Source organism: Coturnix japonica, chromosome 1 (genome assembly GCF_054131305.1).
Source record: "Coturnix japonica strain WE chromosome 1, WE-NBRP24, whole genome shotgun sequence".
NCBI classification, from domain to species: Eukaryota; Metazoa; Chordata; class Aves; order Galliformes; family Phasianidae; genus Coturnix; species Coturnix japonica.
In genome coordinates this window covers 105,502,117-105,520,431 of record NC_140663.1, presented here as the reverse complement: position 1 = coordinate 105,520,431, position 18,315 = coordinate 105,502,117, and the positions used below count along the sequence as shown (strand labels likewise).

The following is an 18,315-nucleotide window of genomic DNA, read 5'->3' as shown; positions in this document are numbered from 1 at the left end:
GACAGAAAGGCATGCTTGGAAGAGAGAGAGAAAGAATGTGTGGTATTAAGAAAGTTGCTTTTCAGTCCACAGATCATCCATTTGTGAGAAGAAAAAAGGGAGAGTAACAGAGAACAGAGAAGCAGGAGCTGTGAATATACGTTGACTATCCATGGTCCATAGCATCAGTTGCATTATTTTGTGGAAGCATCAAACTATTCATCTCCTATACTCACAACTAAATCCAAATACCAGTCGTTACATTAATACAGACCCAGGATATTATGGCAGTAAAGCTGATCAAGGACTAGTTATTCTGTGTGAGTTCGACATCACACCATGACCTTAATAGCTCCAGCAACTAAGACTAAAGAGAACAGTGATAAATGGCACTAGGGAAACTTATTCCCTAGGAAGCTATTTGTCAGCTTAGGTTTAAGAAGGCTTCTGTGGTTTCCATCATGAGAATGATTTGCAAGAAATGCAATCACAATAGCCTATGTTGCCAATATTAAGAAGATTTGCTCGGAAGATATTTGGGGTTTTTAGATGTATAGAAGGTAATAGGTACTTTACCTTACACTGTAATATCATCAGTCATCATCTTTAAAAAAAACACAACCACATCATAAAACAAACAAACAGCAAAGACGAGAGATGTAATATATATCAGTTTGATAATGTTTGATTGGTAATATCATTTACTATGAGAAATCTTTATTGTTTAAAAATAGCTTTACAGAATATAAGAATAGTCTGATATCAGTGTAAAAAATACAGAAAAAATGACATTTCTTGGTGTGGCTACTGTCACAGGTAATATATGTTCTTTAATTAAATCCTCACTTGCAGGTTTTGAAAAAAATTAAGCCACGAATTAAGGCTATGGCTGTGAGTATATTCAAATACTTGTACGCCTTATGTAGTTGCACTAGGAGTATGAAGAATCAAGATCAAAGTTTCTATTGCCCCATTAGTTTTCATGTAGCAAATACAATTAGAAAATTTTAAATAATTTAAATACTCTGTTTTTGAGTTGCATAATTTATCACTGATGATTTATGACTTTTCAAAAACAGATTTCACTCTAAAAAAAGAAATATGAACAATTAATGTTCATAAATATGAACAACTGAGCCAAAACATACATTTGTTAATTTAAAAGGATAGTTTATAAATGGCAGGCATAACTGTAGCTTTCTTGACAGTTATTACTATCACAAACATGCATACACTGCCGAGTGAGTACATGTATCTATCTTAAGTATCTGTGTTGGAATTACATTTCATTATATATTCAAGCATCTCTTTTGTGAACAATAACTATAGTAGTCATAGAGTTAATATTATTCTACTTTTGCCCTACTATGTTCCTACATTACCTAAGCAGTGCTAATTATTATCATTTCGAAGCTGTTGACAGTGCAGTATCACTTGAGTACTGTCATATATGATATGAAAAATAATAGGTTGTAAGGATATGAATATCATGTTTTTTCATTTACTGTTTGTCTGACATTTTTATGGATTTATGATAGCTCACATAAAAATATATATATATATATAAAGTAAATAGTACAAATGAGATGAAATCAGAATTTTTTGTTTTTCTCTGGCCCTAATATTAACACTTCAGGGCAAACAATGAGGTATCCACTGAGAAACAGTACCTCAGGATTTTTGTAAGTTTTAGAGTCTTATGTTATGATGGCTGTTATTGAAATTCTATTTTGTTCTCTAGGACTGAGCTGTAGTAGGATTAATAGAATTCTGCACTGTAATTACAAAGTCGAAGCTTTATGGTCACAGCTTTAGAATTAAGTAACTTGCTTTGTTTTCTAGTAATAAAAGGGAATTAAAAAAATAATCTATGGGTATAATAGACGGCACATTCTGAGAATTTATAAATGGATCTTTTCTGCTCATTTATGAGTTTAAATGAAGAAAAACAAATTATTCAGCCAACTGTCCATCAGCTACTGTGCACTTCTTTGTCTTGCGTAATATTTATACAGGATACTTGTTAAACCTTCTATATGATTAAAACTTAAGGATAATTTTAATTTTTTACTTTTTGAAAGGTACATTTGATTTTAAAAGGCATTTTTTTTCTTGCCATTAGTCATTCTATTTCTTCTTTCTTAGATCCTAATGTTCTAGGAGAGAAAATAACAGTCAGCTCAGGTCTCTTTCAAAATGACGAATGATTCCCATTTCTGAGACTGGAACAGAGGCACTTTGTTCTTATCAAAATGGTAACCGCCTCTGTTGCGCTCTAGATGAAGGAATTTGGTAGTATTTATAAAATCTGGCCATGTCAGTCATGGAAAAAAAGGACAAATTCTTATGAGTTTTTCAATAAGCTGTGATTTTATGAATCAAACTTTAAAAGCTGGTAAGCACTGTTATTGAAAATAACTATACTTTTTTTTCCCAGACATTCCTTTTGTTTTAAAACTATCTTAAGTGCTGAGTCTACTTATCAAACAATACAGATAGCAAATGCCACCATCATGACAAAAAAAAAACCAATTTTTAATTATTTCATCTCTATAAGAACAGCTACAATTATGCTCTCATCATGCTTACAAAACAATATTGAACAACATAATTAGTTTTGTTTACCTTCATCATATGTTCTCCTATCTACTGTATTTTGTTGTCTTTAATGCTAAATCTGCACGTCCTGAATTTAGAATTAAATGTGCTGAGGATATTTGCATGTTCCTGCAGAGCACATTCACGGGTATTAGCAATATGTATTCTCAGTGTTGATTCTACTCTGTTGTAATTGCAGAAATAATAATAATAATAATAAAAAATAAGTAAATCAGTATGATACAAAGAAATCTGTTTATCATATTACAAGTTAATTCCTCGTGATCTAGCCCATCATTTAATATTCAAAAATACTGATTTAACAACACATACCTTGACTTTTTCTAAGTGGTCCTGAAGAGAGTCAATCAGCAGATCCCCCACTGGCTGCCAGGATCCCTTGAACGCTTCAGCCTGGCGCAGTTTCAGGTCCAGTTCATCCATTGCCTCCTGAAGGCCCTGCAGTCTTTCAACAGCATCATCTATCTTCTTTTGCCAATCAGCAGAATGTAGATTTAGCTTATCCCACTCCGTTCTAACATCATCTGATTGCTTTTGGAGAACTTTAGTGACATTCTGGGCCCTCTCCTCAGGTGACAGCTCTAAACAGAAAAGTTGAGAAACTTTTAGGAGATAGCCTGTCTTAAAAAAAAATAAAATAAATTGCCATCTGGGTAAGTCTAAAAAGTTCAAATCTTGCTTATAAACTATTCACAACCAATGACAGATTAAATTTATTTTAAATGTGTTTTTATTTGTAAATCACTTAAATTCAGTTTTTCCCTCCAATATTGATCAACAAAACACACATTTACATATGTAATAGCATTTTAAACTTCTAGCTACACCTAGCTGTATCCTGATTCAGTGAAGTAGTTCTGCACATACATAAGTATTAATCACTGTGAATCACTGCAACCGAGTGGATTTGGGAGCTTTGCTGTACTGGTTTCTCTCATTCTGTTTTATACAAAACAACTGACGTGGCTCTGAAATACATAGACTGCAAGCTAGACAACAGACAATTCCGGGTTCAGCTGCAGCTTTCAGATCTCAAATGGGACTACAGTTCTAGATACATCCAGAAAATTTAAAGCCAGTTTCAATATCTACTTATAAATATGCATGTCTAGTTAGTTCCACACTGTTCAAAAGCATCACTAAGAATTTCTTTCATCAGTATTTTTAGCTCAGTTTCTGAATACTGAGATTGATCTTGGAGTGTAAAAAGAATGCTCTCACAGAGGCTAGCAGAATTATTTAATCATCACTGATCATCAATGATCTTTCTAGCAGCTATCTCTTAGTTACCTCTTGGTTCTGGATAGACCTTCTCCAGTCCCTCTATTGGCTGATCTGCCAGGAAGAGTCGCACAGTCTCAAGTGCATTCATGATAACAGGTTCTTTTGTTTTTAGCTCCCTCTTGAAGGTCTGTGAGAAAAAAACAAAAAAATATTGCAAATAGGTATACAATTAAACACTAAGTGCCATTCCTTTTATTGTTATTTTTGGTTAATTAAAGAACAAAACTTTAAACGACAACTTCCATGTGTAAAAGAATTTGCCAAAAATGCAAGGAAGCTTTACTTAGCTTGAAACTGTATTCACTGTACATTGTATTCAAAGGAGATAATGTATTGGCAGCATGTTGCATAGTACCCAAGGATGCACATCGAATTATTCACTGTGAGAGGGTACCTTATTTTTGATGGTTAACATCACAGTCAACATAAAAACTTAGCTGCAAGTGGCAAAGCTTTGGCTGGCTCCATACTATATCAGGCTAGCTCATACTTCCAGAAAGTGAGATTTCCCAGAATAGGAGGGAAAACCCGATGTGATTCACAACTAGCCCTTTGCTACAGCTGCTGGCAAGTTACATCACAAGGAGAAAAAAAAAACTATGGATATTGCCATGTTAACACCTAACAATCAATTCTAACAAACCTAAAAAAAAATCTACATATTACATTGCAGCCTTCTCTACCAGTAACACTGTAGATGCAGTTCTTCCCATATTACATGATCTAAGATAGCTGAAAAGTAGAATTGAGGTAACAGTGAAAATCCGGAAAGCCTAAATGTAGGCATGAACAAGTAGAAATGTCTTCTCTTTTGTCTTCTTTCCCTCGTCCCTACCTGCACTTTCCTTCTTTCAGCAACAGTTCCTCCCTTTCTACTTCTCTTCTATTCCCTGACTTTAAAATGACCATAAGTAAGGTTGTCAAGGTTGGTATTTAACTTTTCACTTAGGTACAGTAAGGATACAATTCTCAGTGACAGCGACGTGAAACTACTTTAAAAAGAATCTTTTTATTTCTTTGTTCTTTTTTTTTTTTTTTTTTTTGAGAAATTAAAACTCTATTATTCTGCACCCAAGAAGATTGCTGCACTAAAATGTAGATGATAGCTTGTCTGTGGGTTGCAGATCACATGGTTTTTTTTGCATGTTGTTTTGAATGTTGTATTATCTAAATATTTTATGTCAACATTTTTTTTTTCTCATTATAAAACAATATTGAGAGCATACTGCTTTACAGTAGTAGAGAGGTAAAACATGAAGAAAGTTGTAGTGCAGTCTAACACAATATAATTGTGCAAACATGAGAGCCATACACCAAGAGACAAAAACATTGCAATTATGCCACCTAGAAGATACACTGGTGAAAACAAATTATTTTTCAAAAATGTTTATGTGTACAACCAGTAAAATGGGAGGCACATACAGAAAGGTCTAGGTCTGCCCCCAGAGAGGCAAGAGCAGGAAGGAGACACAGATATTCCAGGAAAGGGAACACAGAACTGCAACAACTGATATCATATTTAAAAGTCAGAAACAGCTCTAAGCCATATATTTGGGGATGAGAAGTACTGCTGTATGGATGCTGTAGTCAGGTCAGCCCTAGCTAGGCGCATGTAACAGTGAGAAGGACAAAATTCCTTCTTTCAGCATACATTGCTTTTTCTTGAAGACCAAATCACCTGAACACATTTGGTGGCATTATATTTCCAAAATAGGATTATAACCACATTCCTCCATCATCTCATTCTGTGCGACAAACTAAGGGCAGTGTAGTCAGATAGGCATACCAGATCCCACAAGATGTGTGATTAGGAATCATACACCTTCCCAGAATGATAGAGAGAATCTAGTTATAACTTTCTGACTTTGTGTATTTTCCATTTAATCACAAACGGGAAGAGTTTACCATACAAAACAGTGAGCCAATATGTTAACTGCTTTCCAAATTTTACCCTATGGGATGGGACCGTAATCTAAAAATCCCAAGATTTAGAGCAGCGCGTTCTGTGGTGGTGAGATCTACTTACTATTCTCAATGTCTCTCCTAGTTTTTTCAAGTGAGTTTAAATACATTTCAGTATAAGAAATTTAAAAAGGACATAATGGAGACTGAAGCAGTAGCACTGAATAGCGTTAAAAATAAATAATGAAATTTCACTTCCTAATATTCCATTCCATAAGACTTTTTTCTTTTTTGTATGAAGCCAGTTTTTCTAATTAATTTTGTTGTTGTTGTTGTGAAATATGTATACACTAGCACTAGAAATCATTATCAGCAATAAATTACATTTTCTCTTCTTAAAAAAATAAATCTATCTAAAGCTTCGAAAAATACATCTCTATAATAAGAAGACCATCATTGATAATAGAATTAGCCTAAATGACTGTCTAATTTACAGATAATGATGTCAGGCTAATTTCATTGAATTCCTGAAGTTCTTCCACACTTTCTGGTGACTACAGAGGAAATCGAACATGCATAATATATGACCTGACAAAAAACCAAGTAAACCACTTTATTTAAACATCTCTATTTGTCATCAGCAATACAACAGTAATGGCATTCTGTCCACTACTTTAATAATGCATATATTGATCAGCTTATCACAGACCTCTACCACATCCTCATGGGTGTCAAAAAATTTCTTTGGTTGGAGAAACACTGATTGTTTAAATTGAAACATGAAAATATAATGAGAAGACAGTTTAAGTAAAAGTAGTATTAAACTGTGTTATCAGAAAAGCAGATGATTTTGCTTTTAATGATTTTTAAGGAAAAAAAAGTACAGTTAAATGAACTCAATATGTTTCCCAATCAGAATGCTTTTTAAAGATGGGCTTTGACTTCCATTTTAAAAAGTGGATATCAACCGTGCCTCCAGAACACATCAGTGTGTTCAAGCAGGATTTACATTCCCCAGGCACATTTGCTACAGACTGTATGCAGAAGAGTTTTGAGAGAACTGTTAGTAATAAAGTTCTGTATTCATTAATGCTATTTATGATGCTAATACAATTCCCACGCAGAAGATGTGGCAGTCTAAAAAGAACAACAGTAAAAGCAGGCTGCCTGTGGTATGCCTCAGTTGCAAACCAGGAAACAGAGATTATCAGTAACATGTACACAGTTATTCCTATGATTTTGTTAAAACACTATCAGGACTCTTCACAAAGCAAGCAAACTGCAAGATGAAGAAACAGTACTTTGATGGAAAGGAGTGGTTTTTGATCACTGATTTTAAATAAATGGAAAACAAACTAACAAGCAACAGAAGCCCTGTACAGTCTTCAGTGTGAGATGTATTTCTTCAGATGCAAAAAAATAATCAATATGTTTTGTATACATGTAAGTTCAAACAAAAAGCAGTCATGTGGGAGTACTGAGGATAAAGTCCAAGGCGTCTTGCCTAAAAAGTATCTCACATTTATAATGCAACAATGAATCAGACAGTATGTATGTATGAGAGTTGAAACTCTCATTTGACATTGATTCAAGCATTTGAAATTTTCATCTCAAATTTCACCCTAAAAATTTCTAATGCAAATCTTGGCAACTGGTAGCATTCAAATGATAAGAAAAAACATCCTTTTTTTGTTTTTGTGTTTTTGTGGGTTTTTTTATACATCTGCTATGAATATCTGAGGTATTCCATATGGAGGTTAAATAATAAACTTTTATTAATTATTTATGTTAAGTTACATTCCTAAAAGAAAAGCAGAAAAACAGGAACATCAGCTTGTAATGAGCTATCCTACTGAGGCTTTTTCTTCTCTCTAATGAACAGATTACAGTGGCAATAAGAATTTTTCACAGAAAGAAAAACATTTTATTGTCACAAGAAGACCAAAGTTACAAGTCTGGATCATTTAAAATATTGGTCAAAGCAGGCAGAAACTTAGTTTACTGAAGACTCATTTCCAAAACAAACATTGATGACAACAACATGAGTAGATTCTTTGACTCAAGTTTGAAATTCAACTACTTTCTACTTTTATGCTCTGAAAGCTCAGTTTTTTGGCAAGGGCCTACAGCTCTTGAAAAATCAGCTTTTCACTAGAATTGTGCTCCACTTTTATGCTAGAGACCTTTATACTTGAGGTGAGAACCTTCCTAACAGCATTCATCTGATGTTCAGAAATGGACTAAGATGTTCACCCAGGCACAGTTTTGTATGTCTGCTTCTATAAAACAAAACTTTTAGAGTAAATGAAAGTCCATAGTATCTAGAAAAAAAACAAGCAAGCAAACAAAAACCCCATGCTACAAACAGGGTTTTGTCAAAGACAATCTGAAGTCAGAAGAGTTCTCCACTGATTGTTTTTCCCTCCTTCCCTGTAAGAGATCTTTGAAGAGCAGACAGGGTGACCTAGTTTCAAGAAATATATTTTGTTCTTTTTTTTTTCCCCACAGGGAGCCAGAGCACCTACAGCAAGAAAGGCCTCACATTAAACTAGAGATGCACAGAAAAGGCAAAGACGTGATATTTCTAAAAGGAACTAAAATGTTCTAGCTTTGATAGAAAGAAGAAATGATTGAGATATGAGGACCAAAGATTTGCATCTGTATGTATCTGCATGTGGGAGAGAAGATAATCAAAAAGGAGAAGTGAGGAGACCTAGTTTGTAAAGTCACTTTGTAGCAATTTATAGTACCTTACTTTTATGTAATACTTCTTACCCTTAATAGTTTTAACCACTTATGTTGATTTGTGAGTGACAATCACTTAGTCCATCACCGAATTCTTAACACCTTTGGAATAGCTTACAGAACAATATACATTAAAATTTTATGAGCAATAATTTCTCTGAATGAAAAATTTATTTTGTTTCTATAGGAGGAAAGGTAATGTTGTCAAGTACTGAAATATATTTCAGATAACAAAAGTTCTGCTGCAACAATTCGACAAAAATCCTTCTCAAAGTTTTGCTCTAGCTCAAACATGGCCTTTGAATAAAGGGTTCGAGTTAATGTAGAGTTAAAGCAACATCTATTTTATTTCTTACATCCTGAAAGCCTTGTTGGTTTTTGTGGTTTTGAAAATATGTTAGGCTAGAAAAGACCTCAGGTATTTTAGAGAGGGAAAGGTAAAAAATGAGAGTGCTAAAGCCGTGGATATTTTAGCCTTACTGTTTCCACGATAAGGCTTAAAGTCCCAAGAAAAGCTTTGTGAGCAATGTCCACCCTACAGATCACATCTCAGGAAGGAAAACTTAGAAAATGAGAATGTGTTGTCACTACTCTCCATCGTTCAGCTACTATGGAAAAAGATTTATTTGCCTGCGCCAAAAGCCAAGCCTGGTTTTATTTAAGATTTGTGGACTTTTCACAAACACTGGATTGCCAGTAACTTAAAGCAGCAAGATGCACCACGTGACCTTTCTAAACTCAATCTTAGTATTTGCTCCCAAATGTGCCCTTTGGGATTAGGAAGTAAATCTTTTAAAGAAGTATCTATACAGCTATCTGATTAAAGGGGAAAATACAGGTACTATGGATCCAGTTTCATTTTGTAGAATAATTTTGGATTTTTCCACACAATAATAAAAACAGAGATTAGCAACTTCCATAACAATACCTTGTGTGTCAAGTTTCAGGAATGGCATTGTGAAACAGTATTACACAGATGCACAGCACATTTTGTAAGGATGATCACTGGGTTTCGAATATGTTTTTCTCTCACAGTATCAAGTTGTCTGGAGATGGCATAGCAAATTATGTGCTGTTTACTTGAAAACATACATTAATTAGTGTGAGAGATATGTGAACTTGATTCAGCATAGGAATATATACTTAAAGCATGGCTTTCCCTAAAAATAATAATAATTTAAAATATAATAATTATAATATAAAATTAAAATAAAATTAAAATAAAATTAAAATAAAATTAAAATATAATAATAATAATAATAATAATAATAATAATAATAATAATAATAATAATAGCAGGAAGAGTTATTAATCAGTATTAAGTTATTTAAGAAGTCATTTATCTGGTGAGTTTTCCAAAAAATGCCAGTGTGGGATTTAAGTTCCTTTTTACCACAAAACCTAGTCTGGACCAGTCTCCATGTGGTGTTCTGCCACTGCCTTTCCCTAAGAATACTTGATGAAATTAGTATGAGTAACAGCCAGTAATCACAATAGTTTCATGAAGCACACAGTTGTGCATTGTGACTGCTACCAGCTACAATTTTTATTAATGTTCACCTAAAAAACAACAGCAAAACAAATAAGGTTTAAACACTCATTACATTTAAATGTCTGATCCAGGAAAAAAAAAACACAAAAAAACAACAAACAACTAGAACTACTGATTTAATCTTCAAATAACACTGTTAACATCTTTTCTAGATATGAAACTAACTGTTTATGACAGTTCTATGAAAATACTGTTGGTTTTCAGAAAGCCAAGCAGCTGTTGCAAAAACTCCTTTCTCCAACAAACTGATTTTCTCGCCTGTATTTGAAATTTTTAGCTAGTGTTATCATGTAAAATGTCATTAAGTCTAAAATGTATTTCAAAAAGTATCCATGTTTTCCATCATGGACCATGTAATCCATCAGTGAACTGCAAAACAAAATGCAACTAATGAAAGATCATTTGAAAAAAAAACATACCCTATGAACATCATTCTGCTTCTGCACAGTGGGAAGATCGCCACCGATAGGTGCTTGCTGTTTTAATTCATCCTCCTTCAACTGCAGCCAGGCCAAAAGTTCCTGAAGAGAGAGATGTAAACGCTTCCACTGGTCTGTACTGGCATCCAAATGAGATCTGAAAGCATGTATTAAATATCAGATGCATTCAGGCAAAGTGAAAGTTAAGAAAAAAATTTAAAAATTACAAACTTATTTACAGAGAAAGACTGTAGTGTTTTGTTAATTAGACAACATTGAAATAGCTTCATCAGCTTTGAATCACACTGGTATAATTTTGATTTCACAGGCATGGCACAAAACAGCAAAACAGTTATGTTGAATTGTCAGTCTCACTAAACATGCACAAATACAATTCAGGACTAGAGAGAGAACAATTTTCTCATAATTTAGGACTGATAGGGTACTAACCAAAAGGTAGGGAGTACTTTTCAACTCAGAGAAGAGCAAGCATTTGTCTTAACCATTACTCAAACCATTCAACCCCACACATAGGAACCTCCTATGCTGTACAAAATGCCTGTGCCTTGTGAAGTGGGGTGTGAGTGAAACTAACTGCAGCATGGTAAACTTCAGATATACTACCCTCTATGTGCAAACAACGACTCCACCATAAGACCTTATAAATATTTTCTCTGAGTGTGTGTAAATACTCTTCTCTCTTAAGACTAACTCTTGGCAACTACTTTCTGCTGGAGGAAAACGTGATAAATCTCTGGATTGACAAAATCTTCAATTATGTTTATATCATTGACAATCAGAGCCTGTCCTGCTATATTTATGAATATGCTGCTTGTGTTTAATTGCTGATTGGGAAGAAATTCTTAATTCATTCCCATACAACTTAAGAATGCCTTTAAAAACTCAAATGAAAAGCAGTATTATATGACAGTAGAACAATATGATACGCTTTGCAAGAATTATGTACTAAGACAGATTTTCTTTGTCTCATTTCTTTTCTAAATTCCATCTTTGCTCCTAGTGCTGAATGTTGATGGAGGTGAGGGGCAATGCTGTCTACAGCAGGCGCTGCAATGCTGGGGCAAACTGGACTGCAGGCTCCAAGGACTGAGAAGTTGCACGGGACTTCTCAAAGCAGTGAGGGGAAAGGAGCAGGGCCACTAAATGTGGAGCTGCAGGAAACAACAGCCATTGGGCTTTTGGAGCAGATACAGCCAAGAGTAAACTTCCTGAGTTAGTTAGCTCCAGCCTTCCAAGTTCATCCCAGCAGATGCAACCTACAATCTCCTCTAGAGAAGCTCAGTAACTGGATATGAATACAAGGAAATGAACTTGGCTTTTCTTGACATCCACCATGCACTTTACCCAGCTGAAATGCACTGGATTGTGAAAAGAATGCCCTCCTAACCAAGGGACAGGTCAACTGTTCTGTTCAAGCAGTTCAAAGCCTTCCACTGAAAAAGAAGAATCAAGGGACTGATGCCTAGGGAACATTTCGTCTTTCTGCTCTTACACTTCTTTTGTGTAAGCACCAATATAACTATGATGAAATCTATTCCACACTGTGTGTGATGGAAAGAAATAGCACACAGCAGACAGACTGAGAACAGCCCATTCATTCAGTTCAGTGGCCAGCAATATTTAAATTGAATGTCTTAGGAATTACAAATTGGTTCTTATTCTAGTATTTTAGAAAGGAGTTCTGTTGCTTTGAATCTTTAATATAACAAGCTAATGCCATACAACCAGGGTTAGTATGCCTGACAGTTAATGACAGCAGCACAATGAACTGAAAAAAGAAGGACAGAAAATCCCAGGACACCCTTATATTTAATTACTGCTATTTGGCTGATTTGCTGTTGATTTATTTATTTTCTTTTCTCAAATGTCACTGCATTTTGGCAAGTTCATGGGTAAAAGATGTCTGAAGTAAAAAATCTGAGACCCCGAAGGACTGTGTCTTTCTTTTGCTCCTCAGAAAAAAATAAAAAGGAATGTGCCTCTCCTTCTTTAGTCACTAATATATTTTCAACCTCACATTCTTCATTTCTTTTTAATGATTGATGTTATGAAGATGGCTTTTGTCATTACACAGGCTGACCTCCCTCAGGGCCCAAGCTGAAAAAAGCTAGTATTTCGTAAATTACTTTCAAAAACACTGCTGCCTTTTGCTGCCCTCTGAACTACCACCAACACACAGCAAATGAGCAAATGAAAAAATGTTCAAGACTGCATGCAATGGAACTCGGCTGTCTGTTGTGAAATACACATTTCTGAGGAGAAGTTTTCTGGACAGTTTCTTTTGAAATTTTCAGCTCACTGAAGCCTATATATCCACTTCATGACTTGTGAAATTACCATTTATTGTATTTTTCCTTGCAAGGAGATTTTCCACTTAGAAAACTATCTGGAAATCTCCTTTTACCCCTGGATTTTATTTGGTAATTTTGTCCACTTTTCAGACAAAAGCAAAAATCTTAAATAACATCTTCTCACTTGCAAGGCCATTCTTAGTTCTGCACTGGAATTGGCAGTCTCAGAAATAAAGCTTTTCATAAATGTAGGTTATCTAATTACTTTAATACTTGACACACTGATAAGTCATAACCAACCAATTTAGAGGAGGTACAGTTAGTGTTTAACATGTTAATCTTTCCTTCTATAATTACAAAACCTCATCATATGTCTCAAAACTTATTCCCCTACTATCATTTTCACACACACACAAAAAAAAAACCCACCCTAATAATTCTTACAAAGTTAAACCAGCACAGATCATTTCTAAATGGATAGAAATAGCGCTATCAGAAACCAGTTTATACCCTTTTGCTGTCACAAGGCAGATGGAACGACTTACACACCAGCTGTAGGCTTTTGATTACAGTCATGTCCTACCTAATATTTAGAGATTTCTTCCTAAGCTCACTCCATCTGAAATTCATGTTGTCCAGACGTCTCTGCAACAGGACAGCATCCTCTGAACCTTCCAGGGATCTCAGGATTTTCTGCCCATTTTCATCCAGATTGTGGAAGATGTCAGTATGCGCATCAATTTCTGCCTGTAGTTCCTATGGAAGCAATAGAAAATAATGTGTGATTTCATACAGAATCACAGAAACTACCACTACTCAAGAGTATAAAAACACACAGTCCAACACAGAGTCATGATTATGATTATTCCTCTCATAGCAATATTGTATAGTCAACACCCTTTCACTTTTGCATGAAGGATGTCTGCACTGGAAGAGGACCATCTTGCCATATGGATCCTACTGAACAAATATTAATGAATGTTAAAAGTCTTGCATTTGTCAGGCAAGAAAGCAAAGACATATTTACTGCGTTGACAAGGGAAAAACCAACCAACCAACCAACCAACCAGCCAACCAACCCCTGAGGATCTCAGGTAAATCTGACCTTCACATGATAGGTTTTCCTGTGCAACATTTTCAGCTTGAGCTGAGGACTGCAGCACTGCTCCTGCTGCATGGCAGTTCCAAGAAATCTGCGCGTCTGCAGCAACAGAGCTTTAAAACACCAAAAAATCCCTTACATTCTCTTGACAGAATGCATTTCAGATCACAGACCTCAGCAGTCAATAGCAATAAACAACCACTTTGTGCTGCATCAAAACACTGGTCAGGGCCATGGCTGTAGGAGGGCCTGCAAACAGAAAGGACCCAGAATATGCAACCGGCAGCGCATGTTGAACAGCCAGCTCTTCTTATCACTTTGCAACTGCAGGCCAGCTCTACATTTTGAATTCAGTTTTCCCCCTCATTTTCAGCAAGGCTGTTCCTGCCAAGAGAACATTCTTTTGAGAGCTGCCTGGTACCAGCATTCCTGCCTGCCCACACTTGAATGCAGCCTTTGTGCAGGGGCTGCCCAGCTCATGGACGCTGCGTGCTGCAGCCCCACGAGGTCACAGATTCACTCACAGAGAGCAACGACAGAACCACACTCTTCAAGCTGAACAACAATAACAATTTAAATAAAGTGTACACAGACATGAGCACACTCTATATGTAACCACAATTGTACAAAAAACCTGATATTTTGATACAAAGTGTACTGGCCAAGTGAATAAATCCCATTTTCACATGGGACGCTTGAGCATTAGCAGCTCTGGCTGTGGTTTCTTGGTGCCTGAAATGGGAATGTTGGGGGATGAAGTGTGAAAAGTGAGATGATTGACAGTCTTTGAGGGATGACCCAGAGCCAACTAATCATCACAGACAGAACCCAATGGAAACTTTTTCTAATTTGCTTTAAAAGAATGACTTTGAAGGAGAGAAGCACACAACTTGCCTACTTAGTGTGTTCCTAATTGAATTGGTTTGATTTGATATTTTAAGGGCAATGTTAGCAGCACTGAATCATAAGTAGATTGTCCTTGTTCACTTACTGCTGTTCCAAGTGACATTTGCTATACTTTGCTGGATACCTACTTTGTGCACAGCAACGACTAGCACCATGCTTGGAACAATTTCAAGGAGGGCAAGGCATGTCTGTGGTACAGTATAGGAGTTCTCATCCAGCCATTTTACTTTATCTATGTTCATCCTGGCACTAAAATAGCAATGAGTTTCGAATACACCAGAAGTAATTCAGCAGAAGAGAGTTGTTACTATAAATATTGTATTTTTTGATTGATATTAAATACTTACGGAAATGAGGTAGCTTTGTTAGCACTGGAACTAAATGTAGCACCTGTAGTTCTAATCTCAGAATGGAAATTTCATCTTGTGACCTGACACTTAGTCTAGAAATTGAAATTAACAGCTAGCAGAAATTCCCCCCCCCCCCCCCCCCCCCCTTCTCTCTCTCTCTCTCTCTGATTTTTGTTCTTTTTTTTTTTGGTTTTTTGTTTTTTTTTTTTTTTTTTAATTGGTAGAGGAAAGCTGGTAACATATCTATAAACTTGGGAAAAGCAGATTCAGCCCTCAAAAGAAAGACAAAGGATTCATATAGTCTACAGAATAGGCAAAAATCCCACATTTTGCTAATGACAGTCAGGAGGTATTTAAACATGCAGGGGACTTTACAGAACAATAGTTGAGAGTTGCACAGTTGATAAATATATTTGTTTATATAAACACACATATGTTCCTACTCACAATGCATATATTAAAATTTTATGTAGAGCCTTACATTATAAAGGCAAACAATTTTTCAGAATTATTCCTGTTTCAACTTAAACATATGTTTCAGAGAAGTAATTCATTTTAATTTTAATTTTTGTAGATCTTATTATTAAGGTACATAAACATGTATGTTATGCCAGGTGTGAATGCTCTCACTTGAAAATTTGTCCTTTATTTCAATTCTGAATGTTGATAGATTCAGCTTCGAACTTCAATAGTTTATTTATGTTTGCTGAAGAGTACTCTATTACTAAATTTCACTTTCTTCACGCATGCGTTTAGAGATCTTAAGTCAGTCCTTAGGTTAAGCTCTACAAAACTGAGGTAAATATTCATAACAATATATGGGAAAGAATAAAGTTCACACTAAGAAAGCTCACTTTTAATATCTGCATACTTCTAAAGTCCTTCCATATTTCAAAAAGATAAATCTACTGCAATATTAAAGAATCATCATATGTAGTACCTGTTGCACAGTATCACAAAATGACTTATGTTGGAAGAGATTGTAAGAGAAAGATCGTCAAGCTTCAAATCCCCTGCCATGAGCAGGGCTGCCAACCACTAGAAAATTCTTAGTTTGTAGGGTTGCAATGGAAACAGTTGCCTCTTCCTCAGCCAGGACAACATTAAATATATCAACTATTTACAGTTACAAACCGTCAAATCTATGTCTTCTTTGTACCTTACCATACATATGCTACTTTTTAAATCAAAATTAATACACTCCCATATTTTTCTTACCTTTAGAAAAACTCTTTCCTAGTTTAGACATTGCATGCTTTTCTACTCACACATAGACATTTCTCACAATGAAATCAAGTTGTATCCTTATTCTTTCAGAATACTACTGAATGCTACAATCAAACTGAACAGTTAGCTAAATATGTGATGAGCACAGAAACTGAAGTCCTCTTATCAGAATCTCACCATTCAAGATCTTAGTCCAGATTATCTGTCTAAACTGAATATTTTTTAATAGTCCTAAAAGTAGTTTATCCCAGCTATCTGGGAAACATGCTCAGAGACTAAGACAATGGAGGCATTCACTCTATTTTGGTTTGTGCGTTTCAGCTCCTTTTTTTGTGACACCTTGTCCCCAGAAAAGCAAAGTGCACATAAGAAAAATATCTATATATCTTTTATTTGTTTTCTGAAATAAGTTCTATGTTTGAAAAATAGAGGTGAAAGATAAATAGGAACTAGATCCTTTTTCTTGACAAGAGTAAAGCAGGAGTATTTCATCTTATAAGACGCTATTTATTTACAAAAGCATGCTGTCATTACACATCATACCAAGAAGCATAGATTATAGACTAAATATATGCTATTTACTGCATTTCATCATTTTCACTGTATTCAAGCACATGTAGGATATGCAGAGGATGAAAATCAATCCTGCTATATTTCTGCTGAGTTAGTGTTGGACCTAAATTACTCTGTGTGCTGTTTTTGTCAAGTGGATACTACTGGAGCTATGTGGAAATACATAATAATACACAAGAGCAGGTAGCAAAATCAACAAAAAGACGCTGTCTATAGAATTTCATTGATGAGTGTTGATTATTAGCCTAAGTTAATTTTCAAATCTCCACTTCCACTTTTTATTTTTTTCTTCTTAAAGCTTGCACCTTGGAGTAAGCTCAACTGCTGAGAAGAAACAGCCCATGCATCAATGGTGGATATGCCTAAGAGTTGCAGAGTGAATTTTTCCTTTTAAATAGATGAATGATAGAGTCAGATGATAAAGCGTACTGTGAGATTTGTTCATAGTAACCTTGTTGATTAGATATTAAAGGTTTCCACACACTTAAAAATGTGTGTTCACCTTCTCATAAGGCATAGAAAATATCTAGTATTCCTATTTAACATTTTTATTCATAATCTATTTAGTATTTCTACTAATAATATATTTAGTGTTTCTCTGTAGAGAATTCAGTTTTAGATCAAAAGTCAAAAGATGTTTTCATTAATGGCAAAGTGAACATATTAAATTGTGTAGATTTTATTACTGTTGAACAGTATTTGAAACTATTAACTCATAAGGCAATCAGCAACGTATGACTAAGAATGACAATACCTATGATAATTCCACATAGCAGAGACATTCCTTTAAGAATTCAAAAAGACTGGGGATATTTTATCAGAAATACTTAACAAATTGCTGTTAAATCCCTCTGTAGCAGACATGCATTATACTGGCAAAATAAATGAAGGACATGGCACACAGAAAATCATGCCATTATTTTGGCACAAGATCATAAAAGAGTTGATAGGCTGAAAATAAAATGAAGTTCTAGAAAGAAGGAATTAGTTACACTGGTTGGACTACACAAGAGTCAGACTAAGACATGGAAATTAATGCAGCACAACTGACAAAACATTTATCTCTATACAAGGTAGAAACAAAATTAATTATGTAATAAGGAAATTAAAGCACTCAAATCCTCCTCTACAAACTCAGCTCTGCCCTTGGAATTCTGCTTTTCATTTCCAATGAATCATTTTACGTTTTCTAGTTACTGTACATGGGATTGAGTAAGAAGGCTCAGAAAATTAAAGACAGTGCCATCTGATTAAAGGAAATCAGCACAGGGGGAAAAAACCTGTCTCTATTGTTAGGAATTGAAAAAAAACCAGTCAGTCTGCATAATTATGTACATGTATACAA

At 35.0% G+C, this 18,315-nt stretch overlaps 1 protein-coding gene across 42 annotated transcripts in view; it reads right to left on the bottom strand.

The window, feature by feature from the left end:
* Positions 1–18,315, bottom strand: part of DMD (dystrophin) — a 1,121,556-nt gene that overhangs the window by 171,602 nt on the left and 931,639 nt on the right. For all 42 annotated transcript variants that reach the window (XM_085549559.1, XM_085549432.1, XM_085549489.1 and 39 more), the window contains 4 exons: positions 13,396–13,568; positions 10,501–10,657; positions 3,889–4,009; positions 2,911–3,179 (listed from right to left, as the gene is read on the bottom strand). In XM_085549559.1, coding sequence (XP_085405685.1) covers positions 2,911–3,179; positions 3,889–4,009; positions 10,501–10,657; positions 13,396–13,568 — 720 coding nt within the window. The remainder of the gene's footprint in view (positions 1–2,910; positions 3,180–3,888; positions 4,010–10,500; positions 10,658–13,395; positions 13,569–18,315) is intronic.